This window comes from Triturus cristatus, chromosome 2_1 (genome assembly GCF_964204655.1).
Source record: "Triturus cristatus chromosome 2_1, aTriCri1.1, whole genome shotgun sequence".
Taxonomy (NCBI): Eukaryota; Metazoa; Chordata; class Amphibia; order Caudata; family Salamandridae; genus Triturus; species Triturus cristatus.
The window spans coordinates 238,271,816-238,289,141 of NC_140581.1; the positions used below are offsets into that span (position 1 = coordinate 238,271,816).

General features: G+C 43.4%; 1 protein-coding gene across 2 annotated transcripts in view; it reads right to left on the minus strand.

Annotated features, from left to right (window-relative positions):
- MTMR12 (myotubularin related protein 12) overlaps window positions 1-17,326 on the minus strand; it is a 674,853-nt gene that overhangs the window by 104,607 nt on the left and 552,920 nt on the right. For both annotated transcript variants that reach the window (XM_085630615.1, XM_085630625.1), the window contains one exon: window positions 6,289-6,461. In XM_085630615.1, the coding sequence (XP_085486741.1) occupies window positions 6,289-6,461 (173 nt within the window). The remainder of the gene's footprint in view (window positions 1-6,288; window positions 6,462-17,326) is intronic.

Below are 17,326 nucleotides of genomic sequence, written 5' to 3' on the forward strand. Positions count from 1 at the left end.
CCTGACGATTTCCCAATGGAGTATTATAATGCATTCCAGGAGACTCTCACACCTATTGTGAGAAATTGCCATCTTTCTTGCCTGGTATACCCCCACTTTTTGCTGAATTGCTGATGTACTTTGACTGAGTGTGCCATGGGCTCCTGCTAATCAGGTGCCCAGGGCCTGTGTTCAATACAGTTTTAGGGAAGGAAGCCTAAACCCAATTGGCATCTCTGGCCACATGCCAGCCCCTGGTAAATGGTACCATAGGTACCCAGGGCACTGTGACCAGAGAAGACACCTAAGGGCTGCAGCACTTATTGTGCCACCCTTAGAGGCCCTGTACCCTGACACACACACACTGCCTCGGCAGGCTGAGTGTCTGGGTGCAGAACAAAACACCAAGACGACATGGTACACATCCCTGTGTGCCATGCCCACAAACCACTGCCCTGGCATACATCAGTCACCCCTCTAGCTGGGTGCCCTATGCCAGTGGTGAGGTTACAGGTGCATGACCCCTGTACCCCTACAATGCCCATGTCCATTCCTGGGCCCTGTAAGTGCAGTGTTGCCATTAAGAGTATATGGTGCTGGGAGGTCGACATTACGAACTCCACAGCACCATGATGGCTGCACTGAAGACTGAGAAGTTTGGTATCAAACTCCTCAGCACATTAAACCCACACTGATGCCAGTGTGCGATTTAATGTAAAATGCACAACAGAGGGCATCTTAGAGATGCCCCCTGAAACTAACCAACAACCAGCGTCCTGACTGAGAGGCTGCCTAGGCTGCCACCCAGCAGACATGTTGCTGGACCCCTGGGTAGAGAGGCATCCGCTCTCGTGGGTCTGCAACAATGCACGTCCTGGGCGAGGTGCTAGGTCTCCTCCCCCAGGATGGGCAGGGGAAACTTCAAAGGTATGCCGCCTTTGTGAGCTTCTCCAGGCCACTTGCTGTACTCAGCAACTGGACCCCACCGGTTCCGAGCCCCATTCTGGCAGGAAGATTGGCGGGAAAACCAAAGTGAGGAAAGGGGGTGTGCGAGCCTCTGCCAACCCCATCCCTCAGGTGGGGGAGGCGAGGTTAAGCACAACTCCGGGGTCTCACCATCTTCAGGATGGGGAGCCCTACCCAATCAGGACTAGGTTCCTGCCCCCCTCCCACTGGAGAGTGGCAGGATAGGGGGTGTACCCACCCCAGGGAAGGGACCCATTGGTCCCTGACCTTTACCTACCTGTAACGCCCCTAAATTTAATATTTAGGGGCACCCTGAACCTTCCTTCCTCAGATCCAGATTCCGAAACAAGAAGAAGAAGAAGTAGAAAGAAGACCTGCCGTGCAGCTGCTAACAAGAGGACGACACCAACTGACTTGGCCCCAGCCCTAAAGGCCTGTCGACCCTCGAACCTGCTCCTGCTAAATCCCGGCGTCTCCAGCGATCAGCAACCTCAAAAACCACAGAGGACCTGACTGCCTTGCTCATCTAAAAGACTGGGACTCCCACGAGCAGTGGTTCTGCTCAAACCAAGCAACAACCCCTGGTGGCAGCCAGGAACCGCAAATCCAGCACACTCTGCACCCGCCGAGCCCGGCCTGTGCCTGAGTGAACAAAGACCACGAGGACGTCCCCCCGGCGACTGTGACCAAGAATCCAGCACCCAAGGACTCTCCTCGACGCTCCTGACGATGCCTGCAGCCTCAATACCAGGGACCACTCCAACCGCGACCAGCAGAGGGTAAGATTTCCCGACGCCAAAAGACACCTGCACCCGGCGCCCTGCGGCCCCCTGTGCCCAGCTCCTGGGTGCCTACCTAACCTACAGCTTCCCAACTTACCTCTCGAAGGGGTGGTCGCACTTCAAGAATCTCAGTCCCCGAGCTTGCAGCCTTTGTTCAACTTGCAGCTTCTCCTTTGAAATACATTGAGCACCCGACGGCTCATAAGCACCCTGCACCCAGCCGCCCGAGTGCCCCTGGAAGTGCAGCATCTATCCTATCTTACTTCCCCACTTGCCCCGTGTAAGTGACCAGGAGCTCAGCTCCCACAGCTGCGTGGCCTGCCTGCTAGCAGCCACCAACCAAAGGCCCCCTGCCCGCCATAGGCTAACATTGGGCATAACTCTCTCTGCGCCCGGCTGCCCCTGAGGGTGTACCAACTGTACCTACCTGACCCTGGGAGACCCCTGAGTCTATGCCCAGAACCTTAACTCTGCCAGTCGAGTACTTACCTGAAAACCGATAACCTACATTTTCTCCATAGGGTAACATTGACTGGTTTCACTTGGAAATTCTTCTAAGTGTAGAGTTTTGAAACTTTAAAATATTCACTAAAAATTGCCCGATCAACGAAAACGAAATTACTCACCTGTTATCAGGAGAGATCCCAGTGCTGGATCGTTGTGCCCAGCACTGACCCTACAAAGCAGTTACAACTGTGATTTTCCGATAACCAAAACTTTCCTCCATAGGATAACATGCCTGGTTTTTACCAGAAATTCTTGTGTCGATTTTCGAAACATACAAATATTCCTTAAAAATCGCCTGTATAATCAAAACAATTTCTTTCAACTGTTTACAGGAGATGCACCAGGGCTGAATCCAGGATCCAGGCCTGAGTAACAAAAACCTTTGCAAAGTAATTGATATTGAGTTTACTTTAAAATCCCTATTGAGCTCAATGTTATAATTGTGTTTAACTTGTGTTGCCTATTGCAACAACTAACTATTGCATTTAAAAGTCTATTGCTTAATGAAAGTATTTAACTAAAGCATCTCATTCTGAGAAAGTATTTTGATACCCACTTGTGGTTCTAAAATAAAACTATATATTTTTATATACCAAACAATTGGCCTAGAGTTCAGTTATTGAGTGTGTGAGACCATTTGCTGACTGAGTGTGTACAACAAATGCTTTACACTGTCCTCGGACACTGCCTTACTGCTCGATCAAGCTACCACTTTAGAGAGTACGGTTATATCTAACTTTAGCCTCTGCCAAACCTCTGGGGGACCGTGGACTCTGTGCACACTGAACCTTACTTTGGTGCAGTATATACAGAGCCACTTTCTTACATCTATTTTTTGCAGTTCTATCTAGAGGTCGGATCATTCCTGGCAGATGTGGACTCCACAACTATAGTATTGATACCCAAGTCGCAGCCCCACCCCTCCACTTCATGTGCAGACAATCGCCCATTATCACTCCTCAACGGTGATGTGAACATTTTTGCAGCGATTCTGGCGAATTGGCTCTGGCGCATTATCACGAGTCTGGTGCACCCGAATCAATGCGCCTTTCATGCCGCTCTGGAGCGCGATTCACTGTATCCAAAGACTGCATTAGGCTCTGGCACACTGACGTCGTCAGCCCCGTCCTTGGTTTACTTCTTTTTGACTTTGAAAAGGCCTTCGATTCGGTGGATTGGGACTACCTGCAGTCGGTGTTGATTCGAGCAGGCATCGGACCCAGATTCAAGGGAATGGTTGGGGCCCTTTACGCCAACCTCACTGATGGGTTCGAGTAAACGGTGTTCTTTCCAAAACCTTCCTTATAGAGTAGGGGACCAGGCAGGGTTGCCCTCTATTAGCCCTCCTTTTCGCATTGGCGATAGAGCCCCTGACTGTACTTATCCGCACGGATTCCATTTTAGCCGGTTGGATGTGGGGGTCAGGCCACGAGGACCGTATTGTGCTGTACGCAGATGACGTCCTGCTGTACTTTGCCAAGCCGGCAGTGAGTGGACCCAGATGCCTCCAATTGCTCGAACGGTATGAACAAGCATCCGGTCTGTGGTTGAACTCCACTAAGTCCGCGCTGGTCCTCCTGGCACCGATTAGGGATTGCTTTGATTGGCAGGCGACGAACCCCCTGTGTAGACTTAGCTTCAAGTCCCTAGATACATGGGTCGTTTTACACCCCGAGCTAACTTGGACCCTTAACCTCGAACCTCTGGCTCGGAAGGCCCAGTCTGATATTACTAAGTGGCATACCCTCGCCCTCAACACTTTAGGACGTATCGCCTTCTACAAAATGATGATCCTTCCACGATTCCTGTATATTTTTTTAGAACTTATCACTTCGGCTGTCCCAAGCCTGGTTCTCGGCCCTGGATAGCGCCACAACATCATTCCTGTGGAGGGGCGCCCGGTCATGCATCGCACATGTACATTGCCAATGGGGGCCTTATGATGGGGGCCTGATTATGTCCAACCTCTATCTTACTACCTATCTTCTCACCTACTCGTCATCCATGAGTGGTTCAATGGCGGGTGGTCAGACTCTGCCTACCGGGTGGAACTCTCACCGCTGGACTTGTCTCAGATTCAGAACATGCTTTACGGAGCCCCAATCTCCCTTTTGTTGCCTATGGTAACCCGGGTGGGATTTCTCACATAGAGGGCAGCCACGCACCACGTGCGATGGGAGACTAGACTCGCGCAACAAACCCCACTTTAGCATGGCACCTGGTTGAGGAAAACTTCGTCTCTTAGCAGCTTTCGTTCCTTGAAAATCACTGGCATCACAAGACTGGTGGATGTTTGGTCGGGGTCACATATGTGGTCCTTCCATGATCTGCAGCAGACATTCAACCTCGGATACTCCCAGTTTTATAAATACCTTCAACTCAGACACTCCCATGCCACTCACTCCCTGGAGGCCAAAGTGTTGATGGAATCTCACAGATTTATCGCACACTCATCATTAATTCCCCCAGGACACTGGATCATCTTAGGAACCAATGGGATGGTTGGATGGGCCCCAATGAGGATGAAGACTGGTGGGATGCGCTACTGGCCCCTGAGGAGCTATCAACCCATCCTTGGGCTTAACGATATCATTCTAGTGTAGACAGTGGGGTCTGTTCTCTCTGAAGAGCTATCAACCTTTGCCAGACTGCGCCTCATTCAGACTAACTCTGTTTATCTCTCTCCACACCGTTACATCGAGCCGGCCTACGACATACCTCCACCTGCCCGCGATGCGGAATTGAACCCGCAGATTTTTACCGCATGGTATGGGCCTACAACGCCAAGCTTAACTACTGGACGGACTGGACCAGGGAGTTGTCCGGGGTTTTGGGCTGGGAGATTCCCCTGCCCCCACTGCTGATTTTTCTTGGGGTATTTTTTAGGGTACCGGGGGCAAAAGAGCCGAAAGGTCCTTCCTTGGAACGGCCCTCCTGGTGGCAAAGCGCAACATTGCCTCCTAATGGTTGGCACGTAGACTGTTTGCTCTATCAAAATGGAGAAAAGAAGTTGACTGGTGCGGGCAGCAAGAGTGGGTGATATACGAAGCCTGTGGCTGTCCTGTGAAGCACGCTAGTGTGTGGGATAAATGGCTTGTGCAGATTGCTTAATTAGTTGTGCTGTCCCACTTGCGTGCTTCTTAGTACTGTACTGTTCAGTGATTACAGGATGTGTTGCCCTGTATGGTCTACTTACCTTCTACAATAGTACATGATAGGTGTCTTACGTAACTGTTTTACCTATGCCATTGATGTTTAAAATCAATAACATTTGTCCCCCCAAAAAATAGATATACGACACAAAATACATTTATGTCTCCTCTGGAAAGGTGAACACACAACAAGCAGGTTCCTCGTATGCCTTATGAAAAGGAACTACAACGCTGGCTGTTCATCGAGTTAAGCTAAAACCCCCTTTGGAAAAAGGTTGTTCTCCCGGCCTAAAAAAACCTGTACCTTTCCTGAAATCAAGCTCTTTGAGCAAAAGAATACTGGGATATAACCACTCACCAATGCACATGGTACAACTTCACATACATCAGCCAACGTCCCATTAACCAGCACTAACTTTTGCTAAGAAAAGAGTGGCTAACGAATGTGGTCAACTTCATCTGTAAATAACAACTGTATCCTAGCAACCAGTATTATGGGAAGAGAAAAAAAGTCCAACAATTGGGTGTTGTAATTACATCGTTCATACTTCAGAGAAACCATTACGATTAATTGGCCAGTAGTCAGGTGATTCTGTAAGACCTTAAGTTAAGTAGGATAACATGATGTACCCTTTGCTCACTCGGTAAAGCAATAAAGCTAAACAGTGAATAAAATGGTGGTGATGGAATTAGCCTAAATTTGAATGAAACCCAAAAACAATATCAATAAAAGTTTGCAGTAAAAACGTAAAAAGGTACATTTCTAACAGGAACTTATTATGTTACACATTATATCAAGTACATATTTGACAGCAGGACAAAAATGGTGTTCGTGAGAGACTATCATGCGCACTAGCTCCGAAAATGATGACTAATAGCCTGCATGACGATAAAAAACGTACCTCTTCTTTGTCATTTTGGCGTAGATGGTTGCACCGATCTAAAAAACAATGGCCTCCTATGATCCACTCCTTTTGAATGAGACTTTGAAAGCCAAGTTTTGTCCTGCAATGTGGATCCATCATCACCTGGATCAGGCTTGAGATCACACAACACAAATCAGACGCATTTTCTTCTTTATTTAGTAGGTGAGAGGAGGAAGAAATACACATTTTAGAGAACATGTAATTATAAATCTACATCACACCTTTCCTATGCTTGCAATAGATGCATTCCGAGATCACAAAGTTCTGGTCAGGAGATCGATAAACTATAATTAGCATTCACTTTTTTAATTTTACGTCTTCACTGAAAAGCGTCAGTGTCATACAATGGATAAACACAGAAACCATAGCAAGATCATCTAAACCTCTAACACATTTTATATCTAAAGGTACTCAATACAGCAGAGCCAATTACATCTCAAAATATAAATTCAGGTTCCATTAGAGCAGCAAATTCATCATAAGAAATAGCATGACAAATAGTGAGTTTATAGGGGAGGGAGAGAGACGAGGGGGGGTGGGAAGAGAGAGAGAGAGAGAGAACGTTTGCCTAATTTTACTAGACTCTCTACTAAAGACCTGTAAGGATAAAAAGTTGAAAGGTATCTCGAAACGAAGTACAACTTATATCGTAATCATTAAATGTATGAAACTTTAATCCAATAGCTTTGAAGTAGTCCTCTTTGTCTCCTAATCTGTAAATTATCTTCCTCCATGGAAGCTAGGCTACGCAATTCATTAAGCCATTCTTCAACTCCTTGTTAACTTTCATGTTTTTCTATCAGTTATTGGCGTTTGAAGGCTCACATAGTGCTAATATGTTGTGCCCTGCAACTAACTCATGTAGTAACGGATGGTGGTGCAACACAGTACCAGACTCTGGGTAGGTAAGATAGACCAGGAGGGGGGGGGGCGTGGCTAGCGCCCGCGGACAATGGCGGCTTTTATGTAGCTCTCCTGGGCAGCGCGGTGAGGAGGGACCGCAGCGAGATTCCCGACGTTTCTTCTACACCTAGAAGTCATGAATTTTGACTTCGGAATGGTTGTGGCACTGCTGGGGTGACTTTAAAGCCTCGTATTTACCTGTGGCTCTTCATTTACCTCGGCGAATGTTCGAAGCGCCGACTTCATTCATCACGTCCGCCATTTTGATTCCTCGTTGACGGAGCCTCCTGTATCGGTCAGAGCTTTATGCATGGCGCTTCCTGCTTAATGAAGGTAACGGCGGATTGACATGACTATTCTTCATTTCGATAGCCTACTGCACGCCTTGATGTACCTTCTACACCTTTAAGCTGAGTTTTGGCTCTTTTTAGAGAGTTTTTTTTTTGTGCAACTTGGGTTTCCTCTCACCTCTGGCTCCTCCCTCTTCCTCACAGCGACGCTGCAGTATGTGTGAACATTATTTTGCGGATATTCTTCTCTACAATTCACCAGACATGGGCCGCGTTCTATGTCTTACTTTAATGTGACATATTTTCATTTATTTCATAAAGATATGTGAAGTTAATACATGTACCTGTGACCGCCATTTTGTTGTTGCTCCTAACTGAACCCTATTCTTCGTTGCTTTGCAGTGTAAAAAGATTTCTAACTGCGCTCTATGATGAGTATTGCTTCACTTACAGGTTATTTCGTCCTGGCTCTTTCAAATGTATTGACACAGTGCTGACTTTTTCACGCTTTTGGATGCCACTGTCACTTTTTGCTGCTGTTCATTCTTTCCTTATTCTGTGGCTACTACTTTTGCTTTTGTTGTAACATCTATGGGTAGATTGTACAAGGAGCTACGCAAGCCTTCTCCAACTCCTCGTAAATTTCTTCTTCTAGCGGGGTCTAGATACAGGTGTCTAGAGATGGATGACTCTTCTGATCCATCGGCTAAGAGTTCTTCTCCAGTCTCTGTTCCACACACTAGTGGCGTCACTAAAGCTTCCACCAAAAGGCTAAAAAAAGACCCTCCTTCTCCTCCCAAACAAACCTCATCAGTAACGATGGATATACTTTTGGAAGAAATTAGGGCTTTACGCACTTTTATTGAAGAAACTAAATCTACTCTTGAGGAAACCAAATCTACTCTTCAGCTGCTTTCCGACAAGTGGTCGAATATTGATGGTCGTGTAACCCTTTTAGAACACCATGTTGACACTCTTGCTTCCTCTGTTGCCAAGGTTGAGCCACTGTGTGTTCAAGTGTCTGCACTCCACAAACAAATTGAGAATTTGGAGAACAGAAGTAGGAGAAATAACCTCCGCATTTATGGCTTGGCGGAAAATTCAGAGGGATCTGATGCCTTAGCATTTTTCAAATCCTTTTTACCGAAGATTCTCCAGCTGCCGGATACCACCAGTCTGAACATACAAAGGGCTCATCGGTTAGGTCCTCCTCCAACTGGCTTCTCGACCACTCATGCTAAAAAGCCGCGAGGTGTTATACTCTATTTTTTGGAATATACCGATTTACTCACTGTTTTGTCTGCTGCCAGGGCACTTCCTCGACTCACCTGGTCTGGTAATCGGCTTTTCTTCTCACAGGATTATGCAAAATCTACTGCTGATCGGCGTAAGGACTTCCTTTCACTTAGACAACAGCTCCGATCTATGGGAGCGAGATATGGACTTTTTCATCCTTGCCTTTTCAAAGTGACTTTCAATAATAAGACTACTACTTATGATGATCCGCTGAAACTGAAGAGCTTTCTATATTCTCACAATGCTACCAGTATGGACACTGCTGCATCGTCTAGTTCTTAATATTTGGTTACATTTACCTGCATTATATTAATGATTGTACGCTTGTTCTTGGTTGGTCTTTTATGATTGTTATGTTTATACAGTCTTCTCAATTGGTTGTTTTTTGTTAACTGTATATGTTCTTCATATCTAACGTTCACCCTTTTCTCCCCTTCATACAGATTTCTTCCTTCACATCACCATTCACCTTCATGCCCCTGGAGTTCGTTGCGGTTGTCTTTCCTCCCTGCCTTCCCTTGGGAGCTTATGACTCGTCATTGCTCTATGTGGCCTCCACCCTCCTCTCCTTTTGTTTGTCCTCGACAATATGTAAGTTTATTATTCTTCCTCTTCTGTTTTATTGTTCTTTCATTTACTTTTCTTTCTTCTTTATGCTCTTTAGATCCTTCTTTCTTCTTGATCCAGTTTTTCCATTTTTCTTCGTTTCTGCTCTTGTTTATACTATATCTCCATGCTTTTACTTTCCCTTTCTTTCCTCATCATGTAACTGGTTTTTACTTTGATGTTCTTCATGACACTATTCTCCTTTATCTTTGTTGTCTCTTATTACCATATATATATGCTTTTCATATCTTTTTCTTGGTTTATTTTTATGCTTCTTCCTCTACTGATATATTGATATGGTTTTATTTGTTTTTTTTAACACTATTTCATGCCTTTGAAAATATTTTCTTGGAATGTTAGAGGTTTACATTCACCAATTAAAAGACAGAGAGTTATCCCATCTGTCCACACTAAATGCAGATATAGTTTGTTTACAGGAATCACATTTATCATCAGTTGAATCTGCCAAATTGAAAAGGGGTTGGGTAGGCGAAGTGTATTTTTCTCCAGGTGATGGTAAACGTAATGGCGTTTTGATTTTATTTAAAAAATCTCTTCTAGTCCAGTCAGTAATGCATTTCGCTGATATTTCAGGTAGATGGGTGTTAGTCAATTTTAATCTCGACAATGTTCCTATTTCCATTTTAAATGTGTACGCTCCCACATGTGGGGACGCCTCTTTTTGGTCCTCTTTAGCTCCGCTAATTACTCAACATTATGTTGATAATTTCATTCTAGTAGGTGACTGTAACGAAGTATTTGACCCCTTTCTGGATAGGCATTCAGCTAGCGCCTACATCCCTCATAAGTCACAAAAATCTTTTACTCACCTTATCGCACAATTCAAACTTACTGATGCCTGGAGACTCTGCAATCCCACCTCCCGAGAATACTCTTTCTTCTCACCCCCTCACCAAACTCAGTCTCGACTAGATTATTTTTTTCTCTCGCATCACCTTACTCAGTCCCTCATTTCTTCTGACATTGGCTCCATTTTAATATCGGATCATGCTCCAGTTTCCATTATATTGGATGTTCTACAGAATCCTATTTCCTTTAAAAAATGGCGCTTCAATAATGCTCTCCTTCTTGATGCCCAATTTGTATCTTCTTTCACGTCCTTTTTTTATGAATATTTTTTGTTTAATCATACAGGTGAAGTTCCATTTCCTGTAGTCTGGGATGCTTTCAAAGCGTCGGCTAGGGATTTCATCATTACTTATGTTTCCCGTAAACGGAAGAAAGCCCAACAGGACACTATTGTTCTACTTTCCAAAATTAAATATTTAGAGCACATATATTATACTTCTAACTCAAAAGATTGCTTAAACGACCTCATCTCTGCCAAACTTCAATTTAATAAAGTTTCCACATCTAATGCCTCTAATTTTCTCTTAAAATCCAGCGCCAAGTTCTACGGTGGACAGAACAAGGCTGGTAAGTTGTTGGCTAATTATTTAAAGGTCAAACATAACAAAGTCAACATTGAATCTGTTTATGGTCAAGATGGATTGCTGAAACATAAGAATGAGGACATCTTACAAGAATTCTTGCATTTTTATGAAACATTATATTCCTCTGAAGCATCTTCGTCTGAACAGTCCATCTCCCAATTTTTGTCTACCATATCTTGTCCTTTTGATACTCCTCCGGACCTTTCTTCCTTAGAATTTGATCTTACTCACAGGGATCTTCTTCAGGCTCTTCACACTCTCAAACAGGGTAAAGCTCCGGGGCCGGATGGCTTTACTGTTGAATTCTTCTCCTGTTTTTCAAACTTGCTAATTCCCAAATTGCATTTGCTTCTCTCTACCTTTCGTCAAACTGGTTCGGCTTCTGTTTCCTTCTCTGATGCCCTTATTTGTATTATTCCGAAACCGGGTAAAGATCCACAGCATTGTAAAAATTATCGCCCTATTTCTCTGGTAAACATTGACTACAATTTTTTTTCTAAAGTATTGGCTTTGCGTTTAGAATCTTCATTACCCGAGCTTTTAGGGAAAGAACAATCTGGCTTTGTCAAGGGCAGATTGGTATCGGATAACACCAGATTATTTTTTGACGTTCTCTCTAAGACTTCGCATCACCCTCATTCCCTTGCAGCCATAGCTTTGGATGCAGAAAAAGCTTTTGATCGAGTTGAATGGCCTTATTTATTTGAAACTCTGAAGTGGTTCGGTTTCGGACCAAAAATTTCTTCCCTGATTTCCTTTCTTTATTCTCGTCCTAGGGCTGCTATTTCGGCGAATGGAGGCTTATCTTCTTATTTTTCGTTAGGGAGAGGGGTTAGGCAGGGATGCCCACTTTCGCCCTTTTTGTTTAATCTTGCTCTAGAACCTTTCCTTTTGCGAATTCGTCAGAATGATAATATACATGGTTTTAATTTTCATGATTCCAACATTAAAATGGCAGCTTATGCTGATGATGTCTTATTATTTATATCCCAACCAGTCACATCCCTTCCAGCATTCTTAGACGAAGTTCATTCTTTTGCTCAGGTTTCGGGTTATAAACTAAATAAAGATAAATGCGAGATCTTGCCACTCACTGAAGTAACTTTCAAGGATGACTTTTCTGCTTCAGGGTTTACTTGGAGCCCTAACTCTATTAAATATCTGGGCCTCCATTTTCATTCCTCTCTCTCGGGCACAATCACTAAGTCTATGGAAGATTGTATACAAAAATTAACTATTCTCACTAGCAAATGGCATCCTCTCTACCTGTCATGGTGGGGACGATTAGATACCATCAAAATGATGCTCTCTCCCATTGTTTTGTTCACAATCTCTAACATTCCGCTTCCTATCCCCTTGAAATATTTCAAGAAGATTAACTCTATTCTCTCTTCCTTTTTGTGGGGGCATACAAAATCTCGTATGTCTTTGTCTAGGCTGATGCGTTCTAAAAGGGAGGGTGGGGTGAACTTTCCAAACTTTTCCTTGTATCATAAATCTTTCCTGTTACATCAAGTATCTCATTGGCTTGAAGACATCTCATTAACATCTCCTCTCTGGTCAACCTTAGAACAGTCTTTCATTTTTCCCTTCTCTTTCAAAGAGTATCTTATGTTCTCTCGCAGACCTCAGTCCATTTCAACTCCCATTCTTAAACATACTTCCAAAATCCTTCCTTGTTTAACTGATTCATCCTTTTTTGATCAACCTATTTGGCATAATACATCCATTTTAATCAACAATAAGCCAGTCTTTTGGAAATCTTGGAGAACACGTGGTCTTATTTGGGTGAGGCAATTGTTCCATCATACTCAAATCATTCCTTTTGATTTAGCTGCCACTTCTTTTAATCTTCCTCTCGCTTTTCAAACCAAATATTCATTGTTGACTCACGCTTTACAGCAAGCCTACGAGGTTCATCGTGCTGCATCTCCCTCATCAATTCCCACGTCATCTGATACGCCCTCGTTGAATTCTTTACTTCTTACACATTCTAAAGCTTCCAAGATATACGCTTTTTTTCACACTCTGTCCTATCCCCGCACCAAAACCACTACAGAGGAACACTGGGAAAATGATTTTGGAACTTCATGGCCTGTTGTGTTATGGGACAAATTGTGGTTGAAAATTCGTAGATCCTCCAGGGCGGCCAATACTACTCAAACACTATTTTTTATTTACAATTGTTTATTGTTTTCACCACTCACTCTCAGCAACCATTTCCCAGATACCTCAGACAAGTGTTGGTCCTGTTCTTTACCAGGTGCTGATCTTTTCCACATGCTTTTTGATTGTCACTTTGTTCTTAATTTTTGGAGGCAGGTTTGGTCTCAAATTAACAAGATTTTTTCCTCCACCCATCCCTTTTCTCTATCTCATATTTTCTTAGGGAGCTTATCTCCCATCTGGGAGCATTGCACTAGTAGCGTTAGGATAATTGATTTGCTATTAGCTGTGGCATTTCAACAAATCACCAAAAACTGGAAGGATTTCACCAAATTATCTTATAAGGCTTGGTGGTATGCTGTTTGCTACAATCATAGTTTAGACACAACTTTTGTTTATCCCTTAACCTTAGCTGTTAAACAAAGAGAATTGTGGAGCCCAGTTACAGCATTTTTTTACGTGAGTGCCCGTACTTCTCTGTCCTTACTCCCAATACAGCAAGAAGTTATTGTCATTACTTAACTAGCTATTTATCTATTTTTAGGTACCTTTTTCTTACTTTTTATCTTACTATGTAATATTTGAGCATTTCTTATTTCAATAAAAAATTTCTGAAACTGAAAAAGATAGACCAGGAGGACACAGCTGATAAGAAAAACGCATCCCGACATTGAACTGATGGGTCTGAGACTACCTAGGTAACATCAGACAAACCTGGGATTAGGAGACCCCAGTGGAGATTAGGGCTGAGTCTCTGTTAAAAGTGGCTAGTATCTAACCTCCGTAAATTATTATTCTTTGTCTTGTAGAAACTGCTTTTTTGAGACAAGCTTTGGTCACATATACAATTTGATTGAAATTATTTAACAAAATAAATAGTCTCTCTTTATAGACTAACATCTGCTAACCCATGGATCGTTAAAACAAGAAAATGCAACTTTTACTTTGCACCTACAGTGCTACAGATTGCAATTTTCGTCATTCTCTGATATCAGTTTTTGCATCAAGGGCTGAGGAAATTAACAAAATTACAAAATGGAGGCCTGTCTAAACAAGTCAAAAGCTTTAAAAAACTTTTGACATAAAACAAATGTAAAGAATGATTCACTGGGTGATCAAGCAGAAACATGAACAGCAACAAATGGTATGACAGCGACACATATGCCCTGCAGAATCCTATCATCCTTTTTTAGATGAAGTTTCTAATTCAGTGTTTCAATCAGTTTGGGCCTGATTACGAGTTAAATGTTAATCCCATTTGGTCTGTAAACTCATTTTTCCAGCCGAATCGGGATTAGAAAGAAAAGGAATAGACGCAGACTTACACTTTTCAACCCCTATGGCTCAAAGAACAAGGAGAGGAAAAAAGAGTAGTCCTGGAAGAGCCCCATGTTGTGAGAGACAATTAAAAGAGCATGAGAGAGAGACACTGAACATGGTTAAAAAAGTTTCTGTAGCATGTGTTGAAGATGGGCAAACTCAGATTGACAAGAGATACTACATCTTCTAGGATTCAGAAAAGGCAGCGGACCCGTTAAAATTGCGAGGAAAAGAAGAGGGTGGGATGAAACTGGATTAATGGGGGAAACGGAGGATGCCACTTACACTAAGATCATATAAATGTGGGTGTATAGTTGTATTTACCCAGTCAAGGGGCTAAACCCTGGGATCAGTTGGATTGGCAAGGGGAATAAGGGCGGTTTAGGCTGGCTACATATATACGTCAGAGAGTGGGTTGAATATGACAAATGTCACATACATAGTTAATATGGGTGTTTGGAATAAATGTAACTTTATGCAACTCTTATTTCACATCTGCGAGCAGGCTCCACAGCAAGTAACAGGCGAAAGGGAACAGTGGAAAGCAACATTAGCCAGCTGAAGGCATGGGCAAGCAGATTTAATAAGGAAGTCTAGAACAAATTGAACAATGCATTTGACTGAAACATCAAGAGCACGGTGCTTGTGGAATTAATAGATAGTCCGTATTGCTGTTCTGAATATATCTTTGTCAGGACCGTGCCTAAAGTGTCCCACTGATGCTCCTTGACAATGGGAAATGTGTACATCTGAAGCGGTCAATTAGCTGTATGAATATAAATAAGAGAAACCAGAAGTGATCCATCAGCCACTGGTAGTTTCTGTAACAGCTTTCGGCGCTAGGCCACCAAATGCAACTAAAAATAAATTAGATACTGCTGCACGCTGCTTCTGTACAAACAGAAATATGTGCATATGACTATTGGAATGAAGCTAGGCAGAGAAGGCCTGTATATAGCTATGGGAGATGAATCTTATTTAAAAGACATATAATCAATACCCTTGAGACAAAGGAGGAGCAAGGGCCGAATATCACCTTGTCTTAATGGAAAACAGTGTACAGTTTACAGGGAAATCATACATGAATTTTACGTAAGCACCTAGCCAATGTAATGGCAACCTGTAATGCTTTTCAAAATGAACATAGATTTAAGTCACTAGGCCTTATCACTGGAGCTTCGGCAGAGATAAATATTTTGGAATTATTTTTTTATATATTCATAAGCCTCTGAGGAGGAGGAAAGGTCTTGAAATGGATCCTATCTATCACGGCACCTATGAAGGTCAACCTGTGCGTTGGAGTGAGGTGGGTCTTCTGCAAGTTGATGGTAAATCCAAAGTGGTGAAGAGTCATTATATGCTGAAAATGCTCTTCGGCTAGGGTGGGGACTCTGCTTTCACCAGCCAGTAATCCAAGTATGGAAATACATGACCTCCTAAGAGTCTCAACCAAGTTGTTACAACAGCAGCACTTTTGAGAAAGAACGAGATATAGTTGTCAGCCCGATCACTAAGACTGCAAATTGATGACGCCAGTGAGCAGAAGATGGAAATAGGCATTCTGAGGCTCCAGAGACGTCACTCAATCTCATTCATTCAAGACCAGCAATCTATGGCTCAAAGACACCATCTGGAACTTGTCTTGCCAAATGAACAAGTTCAGAAGTTGAAGATCCAGGATGGGCTTTAGACGTCAGTCATTCTTGGAAACCAATAAGTACATAAAATAAAATTGTGTGTCTCTTTCTTCCAGAGGCAACACCTTAATGGCCCCTTCTACAGGGTTGCCTCTGCTGGGACTGATGAGATCTCGAATAGCTCCAGAATGGTCTGTATTTTTGGAGGAACCGCCTTGCAGTTGGGCCCAGATCCAGTTAGCCAGTTACAGCCTTACTAGTGTTCCAAGGAGGAATCGAGCTTCCTCATGAAAAGCTGCTCACCATCGAAGGGCATGTCCATCAAGGCAATCAAGATTTCTCCTGAAAAGCTTATATAATGCATCTAGGCATTCGCAGTGTAACAGTAGTGCCCATGTGCCAATCAAGCTGCACTTCAGGATCCGCTTCAAAGCAACCAAGAAATCACTTGATCTGGTAGGTTCACAACTACTGGTGTGGCTAATATCCACAAGGCATGAACATAGCAGCCAAGTAACATTGTGTAAATGACTGTACAGAGAGTGAGCTTGCCAGATGAAAAAACTTCTGCCCCATGGCACAGAGTAGTTATTTCACTCGCTGTCCAGAGGGACCATAGGAAAGGAATAGGGTTCAGCTTTGAGGATGAAGCCTGCACCACTAGGTCCTCTGGCGGTGGAAGAGAAGCCAAGAACATTGGCTGAACCAGTAGCAGGTTTATATAATCTGACAAGCTTTCTGTACACTGCCGGGCCCAGGAATGACTTTTCCCAGCCAGCCAGAACAGTTTCCAGCAAAGTCTCATTAAATAAAAGAAAGAGCTTGGCAAAGATCCATGTATAATATTAGATTTTGGTGTTTCACAGTGCAAAGTCAGCTGCAGAGTGTCTGCAGCTTTACACTCCATAGTAGTAAAGTAAGAACCTTCCTTTGTCAGGACCCCAGATGTGTAAGGAATGTATCCTCCTGAAGTGGTATCCAGGTCACTGGCATTTTGTAATTTAAGCTAAAGGCTAGAACTGAAGTATGAAAGAGGAAGTAGATTGTTGACCTCAGAGTCATCATTCTCTGTCAAATCAAAATCTGTGTCAGGTGTGGTTATAAACTTGTAATCTGAATTACTCCCCCGTCTGGGTAAATAACCGTGGAATCTGAATAACTTCCTCGTCCGGGTGAATTTCTGTACCTTGGGTAAAAGTTGTTCTTGAAAGCCAATTTCTGTCCTTTTTCTACTGTGCCAAGTGGATAATTTCAGCCTACTTCATATGCAGCAGCACTATGGAATCCAGGCTAGTGCACAGTGATGTATGTACATCAAAGGAAAATCTAAACTTGAAAAACC